Consider the following 14665-nt stretch of genomic DNA (forward strand, 5'->3'; position numbering starts at 1 on the left):
TACATCTATATGTTAATGTGTACGGTAGAAGGAATTATTCCTATTAAGAGATTCCCTTTTCCAAATGTTATGATTTATTCATTTAGTAAAAGTGCTTATTGGATAATGTTAAAATCATTTAACAAATCATTCATAGAGCTAACTACTTTCAATACATCATTAAACTTAACATAATGATTTTGAGGATATGTTTAACACCCTGTACGGCAGTGCTGGACAACTGAAGAAAACAGCACACTATTTTTCTTTGGCACAGTCTGCAAAAGAGCTCATAGCTCAGCAGCAAAAAACTGGCTCGAAGAAGAAGAAGAAGAAGAAGAAGATATGAATAATTGGATGCCCATCATATGGCATGCGATTTGTGGGCCGGATCGTATAGAAATAACTGGGCCGATTTCACCACCCAGTCCGCCCCTGCCGCCCCTGCCGCCCCCGCCCCCAGCTGGAGCGCCAAGTGTTTTCCCGCTCTATGAGTTTCAGACACTTTTCTGCCGGCGTGTACAACGTATGTCTTCTTGACTCAGAGCCTAGATCCAATAAAGGTCAAGAATGGGTGGGGCCGGCCAATACTTCAGTGTAAGAAACATTGGAAACAGTAGAGCATATAGTTGTATCTGGCTAATACATCATAAGATCATCGTCGTGCTTAGCAAGGCGTCTTTAAGCGGGCCTGTTTTGTTCAGGCGAAAAAATGTGGGTTTACCTCACGGGAGAAATCTGGACGTTTTTACGTAGGACGAAAAGACTTAGGCTATTTTCGCAAGAATATTTTGAATTTATCCATTTGCTGAAGCCTTTTGCGAAAACTAAAAACACTATGAAAGACACTTCTTTAAAATTGAAACGCTGTCACTTCATTGAATATTTTTTAATATTGGTAATAATATTGTTTGTTTGTCTTTTTACTTGATTAATGCACAAGTATGGATTTATGAATTAAACAGACAATCAACTACTGCTGTTTCAAAGTTTGAAAGCCAGGAGATGGTTCATGCCACGACAAACTTTTAATGAGGCCATTCGTGGCAAACTTAACAACATAAAATCATTACGGTTATCTTCTAATATATAATATTATTCAAATCTCATTGAATTTCAGACTGGGATGAGTCAGCCAACAGATCAGTGTGGATGGCTAACATTGGAAATGAAACTGTTCCTATGAAAGATGTCATCACAGATAAAATATTGAAAGTGAGCGATGGGACTCTTCTTAGACAAAACTCTCTATAACAAAAACATCTTTTAAGGCTTTCTGTATTTAAGACAATACATTATCATCATTGTTATTACATGTATATTAATTTAGGTTTGACACATATATTTTATCAACATATAGACTATGCATAATTTAACTAACTAGCTACAACAAACATTGTTCTCTTTGCCAAGATCACAACTAGCGTACTGAACTGTTTCGCTTGCGCTGCAAAAGCAACAAAATGTCGTAGCATTAGCCATAAAAACAATCTTTGTTTAAACCGCAATAAAACCAAGACAACTATATGCTTTAAAAACAGTTTTTTTTTTTCGTTTCTATGTTTATTAACAAAGAGAAATATGTTTAGTTGTCTGGCAGCCTGATGATTGCAGGATTCCTGCACACGCTGATCGGTCTGACTGGCTTTGTTGGAGTCATTATCAGGTAACAACCACAGTCAGCGCTGGGTTTACATGTAGGCGACATAGGCTCTACGTTTTGGGCCCACTTTGTTTTCAAACATGATTCTAAGGATACTTTCAATCATTTTCGAAGAATGAGCAAAGGAAACATTGTCTTATGTTGATTCCAAAGGGCCCCATATCTCCAATAGCTTAGGGCCTGGTCTAAATCTAGTTCTGTTCAAAGTAACGCTTCCATTTATCGACTCGAATGTTTCTCTAAAACTTTTCACTTTCCTAAAGATGCAAATGTTTATACACTCTAGAAATTTACTTCAATTAAATCAGAAATCTGGGCTAGGGATTAATATCTGTATATGCCGATACGTCCGATACCATCTCGGATGAACCATTTCTGTACACCATTGTTGTATTGCCTATCTATGGGTTTAAAAGCGTCTTTCCTTTTGAATGACTTGTTCCACTGTTTCAACGTAATCCTTAAATACACAGACATTATCCGCTGAACATTAAACAAAGTATTTTATTTACATCCACATGTAGGCCTAACCTTGCTTGTATATCATTTCCTATGTTATGCTCAAATAATAAAATAAACATTTATATTATATACTATACAATTTTGGAACAATGCTAATTAATATAGTTATACGATAAATATTACAACATATAAATGACTAAGTAGAAAGTAAATTTTTCCCCTTTACATTTTCATATGATGTCTCCGTGTGTCCGTGTGTAACGATTATTCTTATTATCAGCTAGTTTTAATTAGTTCCAATTTATGGGGGGGGGGGGGATTTCTCATTCTATTCATTTCATTTCAAACATGATTTATATCATTAGGTTTTGTATTATTCGAGTACTATTGTAGTATACGAAAGTAAGAGAGCATAGATTTTGTTTAAAGTTAAGTGGATTAGTTTCGCCCCCCCCCCCTCATACTTTTGAATATTTTCAATTGTTAATTACATGTAATCAATAATTAATGAACTTAGGTTATATCTGTAATTTGTTTTAATCCAATGTCACGCGGTACGAGTGTTACGTGCGAAATTTAAGTTCCAGACCATAATGAAAATTGCCAAATTAAATAATTAAAATTCCTAACCATGTATTAATTAATTATAGAGTTGAAAAAGTAATTACTTACTGCTTTATTATTATTACTAAATATCACTTGTTATTGAAAAGCTCTGGTTTTCATTGAACTAGAACCTTGCATGTTTCTCTTCCAGGTATGTCGGGCCAGTAACTGTAGTCCCTACTGTCATTTTGGTGGGACTAGAGATTAAAACTGTCGCTGTGAAATTCTCGGAGACCAACTGGACTGTGGCCATCATGTAGGTATCAGTACTGTATAACTTTGTATTGGTTACTTGTTGTTTATGAACTAAATATTTCATGTGGGACACTAGTTAATGCTTATAATTAAAAAAAACAACAACAGGTGCTTAATTAACCACACCGAATTGTAAAACTCTACAAAGAAAATCTTGCCCTTCTATATTGTTATGAAGAGCGATACATTTAGCAATTCACAGATTATCAAAGGATTCTCTCCATCTCTATCCAGAACAGCGGGCAGCGCATTGGTCTTCTCATTGTTCCTGGCCAACAGAAAGACGCCCATCCCCTTCTGGACCAAGAAGAAAGGTTTTCACATCTTCTGGTACCCATTTCACCAAGTATTCTCTGTAAGTACCGGCTAGGACACTGAAGACAGTCTCTAGTCACAATCCTACTACCCCTAACCTCTTTATAAAACCATTTAATCCTAAAATGATGTGATATATCTTTGTTCGTATGTGGTTGTTGTGGAACTCAAATAAGTAGGCCTATGTGTTACTGTTAAACTGTTAAAATCCTTTAGGCTTGCAATTCAGAGCACTAAAAAAATGCTGTGCATATCTACTGGGACAGCTTGCCGCCCAATGCGTCGAACGGAGCGGAAGAACCTTAATCTATATAATGCAATTTCAGTTCGAGAAGTGACCAAGCGAGAAGTGACCAAGCGAGACGTGAGGTTTACGCTAGAATTGTATGAAACTTTGTAGATCTGTGTCGTCACTTTGTTTTTGAAAGGCCGTGTCAAGGCCGTGGAAATGCCACGAATGTCAATACCGAGAGAGAGGAACAGGTTTTGTGTGTGTGTGTGTACGTCGTATTTGTATTCAGTCTTACCGTGACTATGATACTGTTTACCTTGTAGTGTTTTTATTTTAGTTAAGAAGTTATATATATATATATATATATATATATATATATATATATATATATATATATATATATATATATATATATATATATATATATATATATATATATTGTTACGAATCTCACTATCCAGGCTCTCTGCAAACTGCACCATACACCACCAACTTAAAGAACTTGACAAGTCAGGGCTCCAAAATAACGTAAAGGTTTAATGTCCATAAATAACAGCCAATACTGTACAATTGGCAGCACGTAGAACAGTACAAATAGCTCTGCGATAACAAATATCTCTCCGATAACACCGTTCTTCCGTATCAAGTCTTGCACTGGCCTCTCCGTCTCGTTCCGGGCTTGCACTGGGTTCAACAGTTCGGGACTGACTTCACACACTTGGGCTCGTTGTGTCGGACTCGATCACAGACTAAGATCAAGACGCCGTTCGTCTCAACTGTACTTGACAGTACTCCGCACTGAACCGTCGTAATGCTCCGTACAGAACCACACCGTTGAACTGTGCTGTAGTCGACCGTGTTCTGAACTCCTGTCGTGAACCCGCTTTCTGAACCTTGCTGTATTGAGCCCCTTTTCTCGACCGTCTTGACTGCGACACCTCCGCTCTTATATAGGGTCCCTACTGGCCTTCTCGAATCGGACAGAACGCCGCTCGACGTTTCTAGGTGGTCAGATGACTACAACTCTCGTGACGCTCCTGAGCTCTGTTCACGACGTCGATCCTTCCCGGACCGCCGTCGATCCTTCCCGAACCGCCGTGTTGACACTCGTCTCGGCTGACCGTAGTAGCTCGTCACGGTTGACCGCTCGTCTAGCGCTGGCCTGGGGCGATTTGCGTCGGCTGACTACACACACACCACATCTGTGCCACCACCAGGTTTATAACAATATATATATATATATATATATATCAAAATAAACAAGCTTACAAATTTTGAACACTATTTTTGTCGAGTATAAAATCTTTTAGTTTTTCCACAGATTCTTTTGAGTATACTACTAGGCTGGCTAATAAGTGGCATTATGACCGTATTCGGGGCTTTATCCAATGACCCTAAGAGCAAGGATTTCTTTGCCAGAACAGACGCACGTGCTCATGTCATTCACGATATAGACTGGTTCATCTTCCCTTATCCGGGTAACTACAACTTACGTGTGTTTGTGTGTGTCTGTTAGTATAGAAATGTGTACAGCACCGGATTTAAGGGAAAGCAGGTGGGGATACAGCCCCGGGGACTCCACTAAACAATGGCCTCCACAAAAGAAATGCAAATATATCCGAATTCCGACGGTTCAGAACCTTTTCTAAGTTTGTCTTTTTTTTTTTTCTAACATTTTGTTTCACATTTGTACGTCTGGCAGGCCTGAAATGTACGCTTGTACCATGCTCGGAATCAATCAGATCCGTATATACGACAGTGCGCCTACCAAGGGTCTTACCCTTCACAAACTCAAATATATACATTTTTTAAAACTAAAATATGCATATTAAATATTTTTTAAAGGGAAATTGAGAATAAATTTACAAAAACTTTATTTATTTATTATAAATTATAGAATACTTTTAGATATAAATATTTACATTCATAAGTGGATTTTTATCTAAGCTTTCGCAAACTTGTAGGGACCTCACAAAAATCTTGCTCCGGGACCTCCACCTACTTAAATCCGGCCCTGAACGTCTTGTTTTAACAAAGAGATGTATACAAGTACCCTATTACAAGTGAATTAGTGCGTGAGTTGTTTTAACAAAGAGATATATACAAGTACCCTATTACAAGTGAATTAGTGCGTGAGTTGATTTAACAAAGAGATATATACAAGTACCCTATTACAAGTGAATTAGTGCGTGAGTTGATTTAACAAAGAGATATATACAAGTACCCTATTACAAGTGAATTAGTGCGTGAGTTGTTTTAACAAAGAGATATATACAAGTACCCTATTACAAGTGAATTAGTGCGTGAGTTGATTTAACAAAGAGATATATACAAGTACCCTATTACAAGTGAATTAGTGCGTGAGTTGTTTTAACAAAGAGATATATACAAGTACCCTATTACAAGTGAATTAGTGCGTGAGTTGATTTAACAAAGAGATATATACAAGTACCCTATTACAAGTGAATTAGTGCGTGAGTTGATTTAACAAAGAGATATATACAAGTACCCTATTACAAGTGAATTAGTGCGTGAGTTGTTTTAACAGAGAGATATATACAAGTACCCTATTACAAGTGAATTAGTGCGTGAGTTGATTTAACAAAGAGATATATACAAGTACCCTATTACAAGTGAATTAGTGCTTGAGTTGATTTAACAAAGAGATATATACAAGTACCCTATTACAAGTGAATTAGTGCGTGAGTTGATTTAACAAAGAGATATATACAAGTACCCTATTACAAGTGAATTAGTGCGTGAGTTGATTTAACAAAGAGATATATACAAGTACCCTATTACAAGTGAATTAGTGCGTGAGTTGATTTTTTGAAAAAATTGAGTGTGATGAATATAATGTTCAAGACTTTCTTGTATTATTTATTTTGGTTAAAATTGAAAACTCTCATTGTTGACCTGACCTTGTTCTGTTTTTTTAAGGGATGTTTGGAATGGTGTCCTTCAGCCTGGGTGGTTTCATCAGTTTCTTCGTGGCCACCATACTCTCTGTGCTGGACTCCATCGGGGACTACAATGCCTGCGCCAGAACAGCTCGCGTTCCGCCCCCACCACCTTTCGCCTTTAACAGGGGCATCGCCGTGGAAGGTTTTGTCAGTTTCATCGGCGGCACACTCGGCTGTTGCCATGCCACGTCATCCTATGGAGGCAACATTGGTGCCATGGGCATTACAAGAGTATGCCTTTTTTTGTTACAAAGCTAATATCAACTCTGTCTGTGTGTCTGTCTAGCCAAAGGTTTTTACACCTTAATTCTTCGACATCCAATCTCGGATCAAGCTGAAATTTTGCACAATTATTTCTTTTAACTGACAACACAAGAATCAATTTTAAAAATAGCCAATTAGTTAATTAACTATTGGTAATACATTAATTTGTATGGTATCTTAAACAAAGGAAAGAAATAGTAATTGACTAAAGTGGTGGTATAAGCTGAATTAGTCTCCTTTATATTTGGCTTCCGTCCGAGGCTTAGTGAACCAAAACATGAAATAGAAACAATAGATAGCCATACAATCTTCCATGTTCAGAGACTCGTTGCTATCAGAGTGATACCGCTTTGGCTTGAGAAGCTTGAGAAGGCTTTAGCCCACAAGTTCGAATTCAGGTCGTTCCCTTTTTTTTTAAATACATTTTAAAAGCGATCACCCAGATACCCTGTTCTTTCTCCCCTTTTCCAACTGGTCCACACTAGTGATAGGATCATAGCGTACTGAGAACGCTACAAGCATGAAATTGTGCTAAAAAAAACAATTGTTAAAATAAATATTTCTAATTGCAAAGATTTATAATTGTTAGTCTAGATCTATTTGAAATTTTATAAGATGACTGATCCAAACTAATTGGAACACATTAATATAGCCTAAGCTTTGTTTTTTAAGAAGTATTTTTTTATTTTGATTGTAAGCATTCTTTGTATTATCAATTTTTGTTTTTATTTGTATCCAATATGCAAGTGTATGCTATAGAATAGATCCTGGATTTAATGAATAAATAACAGAATTCCTCTTTCCGTAATCAAATAATTTCACTCCTTCAAGTAAGGCATAAGTAACAAGGTTACAAAGACAGTTTGTGTGGAAGCACAAACTCAAAATCGGTCCCCGAAGTGGTCCACCCAGGGAGGTTAAAGGGCAGGTTTCAATATTTTCAGAAAGAACATCAGAATGAAATTCTATCAAAGACAATGACAGAGAAGAATGGAGAAAGAAGGTCGAAAGATCTTGTGTGGTGCCCCAGCGGTCCAGCAGACCAAAGGATAGGTGAAAGTGAATGTGAAGTTAGATGTGAAACTGGCCTAACTGATGTCTTATAATGAATATCTAATTGATCTAATAGCCTTGTAGAGGGTCAATCTCTTATTCAAATCCTCAAGAAAAAAAACATTTCCGTAAAAAAATTAAAATAGATAAGTGTACTAATGCATATTACGGCACTGCGGTTCACGTGACAATATGAAAAACTACTTATTATTATTTTTAAATTATGTCCAACTTATATGTATACTAAATAATTTTTTTTCTCTTTAAAAAAAAGTAAACATTTTTTGAGTAAGTGTAGTATGTAGCCTGACAGAACTTACTTTACTTAGCAACACAAATGTAAAAAATATATTTTGACAAAATGTAAATAAACGTGTCATAAATATGGTATGTGGTTATACTCCCTACTAATGAGCCTCCCATGTTTTTTACTATTAATAGTGAATAGTTTTAAAAGTGGTGTGTTTTTATGAAAAAAACTGCTTGCATAAGTGATTTAAAAAATTAGATTTTTGCTTTTAGAAAAGTAAAAAGTTGCCCTTGCATCAGAACTTTGAATGGTCTAAAATATTATGATGTCGGATTTTCATTATCTTTTCTAGTTTACGAAATCTAAACGGGACAGACGGACGGACAGACATTCCACACAAAACTAATAGCGTCTTTTCCCATTTCGGGAGCCGAAAAACTTCCTTTTTCCATTTCTGTGGCAACCTTGACGCGTACACCAGTACACCACGTGACACGACCATTACAAAATGTACAGCGAATAGGCGCTATATGATTTAACGACACGACCACTACAAAATGTACAGCGAATAGGCGCTATATGATTTAACGATACGACCACTACAAAATGTACAGCGAATAGGCGCTATATGATTTAACGACACGACCACTACAAAATGTACAGCGAATAGGCGCTATATGATTTAACGATACGACCACTACAAAATGTACAGCGAATAGGCGCTATATGATTTAACAGAAGTTGTTTTTCAACGTAGACTTGTTCTAACACTAAATGAATACCGTAAAATGTTACCAGACCGTCAGTTTCTTCTTTATAGTGTCACAGGATTATTAAGAAGTTCTTTTTGTAACTACAGGTAGCCAGTCGAAGTGTGTTTCAGGTCGCAGGAATCATCTACATATTGTTTGCTATTTTAGGCAAGTTCGGGGCTGTATTTGTGACGATACCTTACTCGGTGCTTGGCGGATGTAACGTCATCATCATGGGCATTTTCATAGGAGTCATTCTTTCTTACCTACAGGTGGGCATAAAGCTTCTAACTTTAAAATACACTGTTGAAATGTCGCTATGTTTGCTAGTGGTAATAAATGATTCTATTTTTAAGGCACATCTCTGTCTCTTCCTAAAATTTAAGAATAAAAATAAATAGTCATTAGTCAGTATTAAAATTAATAGCTAACAACTTGTTTCTTTTACTAGACAGTTGATCTGAACTCAACCAGAAACCTGGCCATAATGGGCATTTCACTTTTACTGGGTGTCATGATGCCTTTATGGGTCTCCAAGAATCCTCATGCTTTTAACACAGGTTCTAGTTATTACATTAACTCATTTTGTCTGTCTGGGTGGATTAGTTGACATGTTTTTACTCCCACTTCCGAACCTCAGATCAAGTTGCAATTTCGCACAATTTATTCATTGTCAAAAAACAATAGGCCTACTTGTATGAATCCAAAGATATTCCCGAAGTATCTGAGAACATTCGTGTCACTGTGTGGTGTGTATTCTTTGTAATGGGTTTGAAAATGGCTGTTCTCGCTGTTCATGAGAAGTATGGCGGGAAATGTTCATGAATCAGTGAACAAATTGATGAACTTCATGAACAAGTTGTGATAGTAAATGGTATTGTTTTGTCAGACCCGTCTCATTATTGTAACCCAGTAACCCACATTGGTGGCATGTTGAAAGAATGTGCTAATTAACAGATAGGGGGGATAATTGAATTCCTTTTAGGCCTATATATATATGGACGATCTAACATGAATAAGGGATACGGATAATAAGTGAAAATTAAGAGTTTGTATTTGAAAATAAATTTGTCTTGTGCATTTTATTCATTCTTTACTACGTACAGAATTACTTTACGAGCCTTGCGTGTAGTGAAGTCATACTGTCATACAGTATATCATAAGAATTCTGTTTCCTACATAGATCACGCTCAGTAGCAAGAATTACCAAATGGTTAAATCTATATTCGAGGATTGTTGACCTCAAGTAATTCTTCATTAGTTTGAGGCGCGAGAAGCTTCTTTCATCAGATTTCACAATTACGGGTATTGTATAATGCCGTTTTTTTTTTTTTTTTTTTTTTTTATCGCGCGTAGGATTGGCGTTTTCCATATTGAATGACAATTTGGTCTATATTTCTGGAGATTTTTATGTTTTCAAACGATTTTTTTAATTTCCGGAAATTTCAATGATTTTTTCGTATCGTATATTTTGCCATTACAGGAGATTTCCAGGAGATCCTTGTAAATCAGGAGGCCGCAGAAAATCAGTTATAAAATGGTTTGATTTAATAATTTACACCTAGGATTAGCGTGGGGCATATGAAAGAGCGGTACCGATTGCCATCGCATAGGTTGCAGTGGCCTAAGGCCGACCCTGCAAAGTAGCGGCGTATTCTACGTCGCAGGTCGACTAGTTGTTACTATTGTTATAACTCTGCTTCCATGCTTCCGCGCCGACCATTATGACGTGTTTCATCAAAGTTTTGAACACAAGGGATAGACGACAGTGTAGAGCAATGACTGTTCTAAATCAGGCTGAATATCAATCAGGCATACGGAATATAGTTGTTGTTTTTAAGTAAAGTAACCTTTTCAGACCTTGCAATCTATAGATCAGATGACGTACCCTAAAGATCTTTTTTTATGGGGAGAGGGGGGGGAAGCGGCAAAAGGATCCATACGAAATTTTAGGACATTTGATTTTATCTCTCTTATTCTCTCCGGCAAGGATCGGAGGTGACCTTCATAAATAAATTGTACTGGTACTTTAATCCTTAAGACCATTATCCTGTGATTTATAATGTATGTCAAAGTATTAACATGCGAATCATAGATAAATAATAACAAGGTTACAAAAGACAGTTTGTGTGGAAACACAAACTCAAAATCGGCCCCCGAGGTAAAATGTTTTACATAATTCGGATAATCCTTCAGAGTTGAAGATAGTTTACTTCCTAGTCCAAACCTCCCGCAGGACGACGGGGGATCGGAGCAGGCAGGGTTTGAACCTTCGATCGTCGATAAATCCAAACGACAGTCCAGCGCGCAAACCGCACGACCAGTGGTCCACCCAGGTAGGCTTCAATATTTTCAGAAAGAACATCCGAATGAAATTATATCAAAGACAAATGAGAGATAAGAATGGAGAAAGAAGGTTAACAGATCTTTCGTAGTGCCCCAACCGTCCCGCAGATCAAAGGATACGTGAAAGTGAATGTAAAGTTAGATGTGAACCTGGCCTAACTAGTTTGTGGTCTATAGGGCAGATGATGTAAAGTTCATCTGTTTTTGTGGCCTACGGTTAACGAGGGTGTCATGTTGCCAGCACAACGACAAACCGCCTTTGCTTTTCCCAACTAATGTCAGGTACCCATTAGAGCTGGGTAGACTCAGAAGTTGAAAATCCCAGTCTTCACCAGGATTTGAACCCGGGACCCTCGGTTCGAACTAAATAAGTTATTTGTTTTGAAAAGGCTCAATCTCATATTCGAATCCTCAAAAAAAAAAAAAAAAAATTCCGCTATATAGAAAAAATGTTCACGAAAATAATATTTATAAGATTACTATTCGTCTTAAATTAGGTCTAACATATAATGCATACTAATTAGCTTTTTCTTATAAAAAAAACTGCTTGCATAACTGATTTTAAAAATTAGAATTTTCGCTTTCAGGAAAAAAAAAGTAGCCGTTGCATCAGAACTTTGAATGGTCTAAAATATTGTGAAGTCGGATTTTCAATATCTCTTCTAGTTTACGAGATCTAAACGGGACGGACGGACAGACGGACAGACATTTCGGACAAAACTATGAGCGTCTTTTCCCCTTTCGGGGGCCGCTAAAAAAAGATAGTTGTGTAACATGTATATGTGATCGACTCCCTCATTTAGCCCTCTATTAGGCTTTTTACGATCCCTTATTAAAATGCTTGCTTTATTTTGGGGGATTTTATACCTTCAATGAAGTCCAGTATGGAATCGGCGCCGATGGCGCCGTAATCCCATTGATCGTTAGAAAGGCTTTTATCCAACAAACAGGCCTGGACATGGGGCTCTTCACCCCTGTCCTGTCTGAGGGCTTCCAGTAGTAGCGGCCATAGACTGGGCTAGAAAGTAGACCGTACCACACGGCGCACCGCTCCCGGTCCTGGGTCTACTCGGTATAAGTGGCCGTGGGCAGCGCTAACCATGGGGAGCTTGTCTCATATTCCTATACTGTAACCGCCACTGTTCCGTGCAGGGACCACCACTCCATCTAACGGGACACTGATGACGACCCACTTGTGGAACGGTGTGGCGGACTTGGTTGATATTTATATCAGTTTATCCCATTCCATTTATAAACTCAATTTTAAAATACATTTTTAAAATAAGAATTGACCATAATATAGTTTTTGCTGCTAAACTTCGTATTTATTGATTTAAACAAAATACTTAGATCTATTGACCTACGTAAATGGAGACTAGACAATATACAATGCTAATAATGACCTTTATATATGATAAATATCCATATCGAATTTATATGTCGATGGTTTAGTTACGATGACACGAATTTATTCTTGTAGGCCCTAAACTTGTTCCAAGTTCAACTCTTTCTTTTTTTTAAAAAAAAAAGCCTAACTGAAATGTTACTTCCTGCACATTTCTTAAATGTTTTCTGCCTTATACAACAATATCTTTATGTCTCACAGGAGATGCCACACTAGATTCTTCGCTTAAGATGCTATTGACCAATCCATCATTTGTAGGAGGAGTTTTTGCCTTTCTGATGGACAATACAGCACCAGGTAAATAAATTACGATAGCCAGTGTTGTAAATATGGAACTAAAAGATAAATCCCTGTAAACCTATATGAGTGTCTGTTAAGGTTCAAGCCTTTTATTATTCCTGGCGTAAGGGAAAGATTTTTACCAAGATCTTCGTCTACCCATCTGTCCGATACCCCATTAACTAGATGAACATTTAATCACATATTTTGTTGTGAGATACGGCTCCTTTAATCCTGCCTGGTTTCCCAGGCGAAAGGATCCTCTGTTTTTCTATAATGAACTGCCACTAACTGTGAGAAAGCAATCTCGGCATTGTGGGGCTCCGGCTGAGGACGGATGGGAAGGTTTAGCGTAGCCTTTCTTACATCTAGGCTATTCCATGTACAATAAGTATAGACTAGCGTTTCTCAAACTGTGGGGTGCGCCGTCCTGGAAAGGGAGACGCGACGTTTTAATACGCGGGAAGGGGAGGAAGGGGAGCGAAGCTGTTTGAAGTAGTCTACCTCGAATGTCCTTCGCATAATAGTATTGGCCTGTGCTGTCTCATTCTTTATTTATAATATAATGATCCGTTCCATCCCTTTTTATTAAACTTTTTTTTTAAACATGAGCTCTTTTTACCGGATAGAAAATAAAGGTTAGCAAACCTTATTAAAAATGAGTATGTGAATCTCAGAAAGCAGTTTGCTTTGCGCCGGAAACCCGTAGGGTAGTTTATAAAACTCTCCCAGACCCCCCTTTTTGGCTTAAGGAAAAAACTGCTGCCTCTCGAATATACTATCTCCAAAGAGGGTTTTTTTGTTTTTGTTTTTTTTTTTCGTTGTAATAGGCTATACAAAAACACTAAGAAAAATAACTACTTAACATTCTTTAAACAAACTTGCTTTAATGAACTTTCATTGTGCAAACTTGAATTCAGAAAATATTTTAAACATTTTCAAAGACTGCATCTATTAGGCCTACTGTTTTCTTGGAAAATAAAATGTACTGCAATTAAAAATATCATTCGTTTCTATACGTTTCTGTACCGGTATTTGAATGGTTATTCCCGAGTTACTTGTCTATTTATTTCATAGTCTCTATTGGGTTTATTGCAGTATGCCCACGAAGTATCGTTTTTAGCTGTCTCCGGTTACTTATTTAATAGTAAACCCACACAGTTAAGGAATTTATCAAATTAAATGCATGAGTGCTACCAAAAAGATTGCGTGATCTTTAGACTGGGAAGTGTGTTTTTAGTAGGTCACTAAAAATACCTAGCCTATTTTTAAGCAATATCGTTTTCCTTTTATCTCATCAGGTACGTTGAAAGAAAGGGGTCTGCTCCATTTTCTGAAGTCAGAAGAAGATGAAGTTCCAAAAGCAGTAGCATGCAATGATCTTAAAATCTACAGACTTCCTTTTGTTCCAGATTCCTTTCGTAGGTCAAGAATAGCGAAATACATTCCAGTAGTTCATTACACTGGGAAAAAGTAGACGATTTCTGCCTATGTACATTTTGTTCTTGTTAATAAAGAAATACTATGAAAACTACACGGGTAGGAGTCAATTCATTGATATCAGGTAGAATAGGATACTCAATAATAGGCCCTAGATTTAAAACAAATATTCAGATGTTTCAAAATATATAGGACCATAGCTGACAAAGATTATAGCCAAAAGTATAATTTGTTTGCCACAAGAAAGAAGCAGCCTACAGGTATCATTTTATGTTAGATTGGTCTTTGAAAGTGAAGTGCATAATTATATGGAAAAAAAATATAGAGTTGCCAAATTCGAGCCGTTTTTTTTTTGGCACCATCAAATCAATTAACTTCTAAGTAGCAACCGAACAAGTCGT

General features: G+C 37.0%; 1 protein-coding gene across 2 annotated transcripts in view; it reads left to right on the forward strand.

Moving 5' to 3' along the window:
• LOC106053874 (solute carrier family 23 member 1-like) overlaps positions 1-14355 on the forward strand; it is an 18525-nt gene extending 4170 nt beyond the window's left edge. Inside the window, exons 4-13 of one of the 2 annotated variants that reach the window (XM_056033549.1) lie at positions 1100-1194; positions 1569-1645; positions 2862-2966; positions 3200-3320; positions 4834-4990; positions 6453-6706; positions 8902-9066; positions 9246-9354; positions 12747-12842; positions 14126-14355. In XM_056033549.1, coding sequence (XP_055889524.1) covers positions 1100-1194; positions 1569-1645; positions 2862-2966; positions 3200-3320; positions 4834-4990; positions 6453-6706; positions 8902-9066; positions 9246-9354; positions 12747-12842; positions 14126-14301 — 1355 coding nt within the window. In that variant the 3' untranslated portion in view covers positions 14302-14355. The remainder of the gene's footprint in view (positions 1-1099; positions 1195-1568; positions 1646-2861; positions 2967-3199; positions 3321-4833; positions 4991-6452; positions 6707-8901; positions 9067-9245; positions 9355-12746; positions 12843-14125) is intronic. The other variant, XR_008778614.1, reaches the window with a different exon arrangement.
• The last annotated feature ends 310 nt before the right edge of the window (positions 14356-14665 follow it).

Source organism: Biomphalaria glabrata, chromosome 1 (genome assembly GCF_947242115.1).
Source record: "Biomphalaria glabrata chromosome 1, xgBioGlab47.1, whole genome shotgun sequence".
Taxonomy (NCBI): Eukaryota; Metazoa; Mollusca; class Gastropoda; family Planorbidae; genus Biomphalaria; species Biomphalaria glabrata.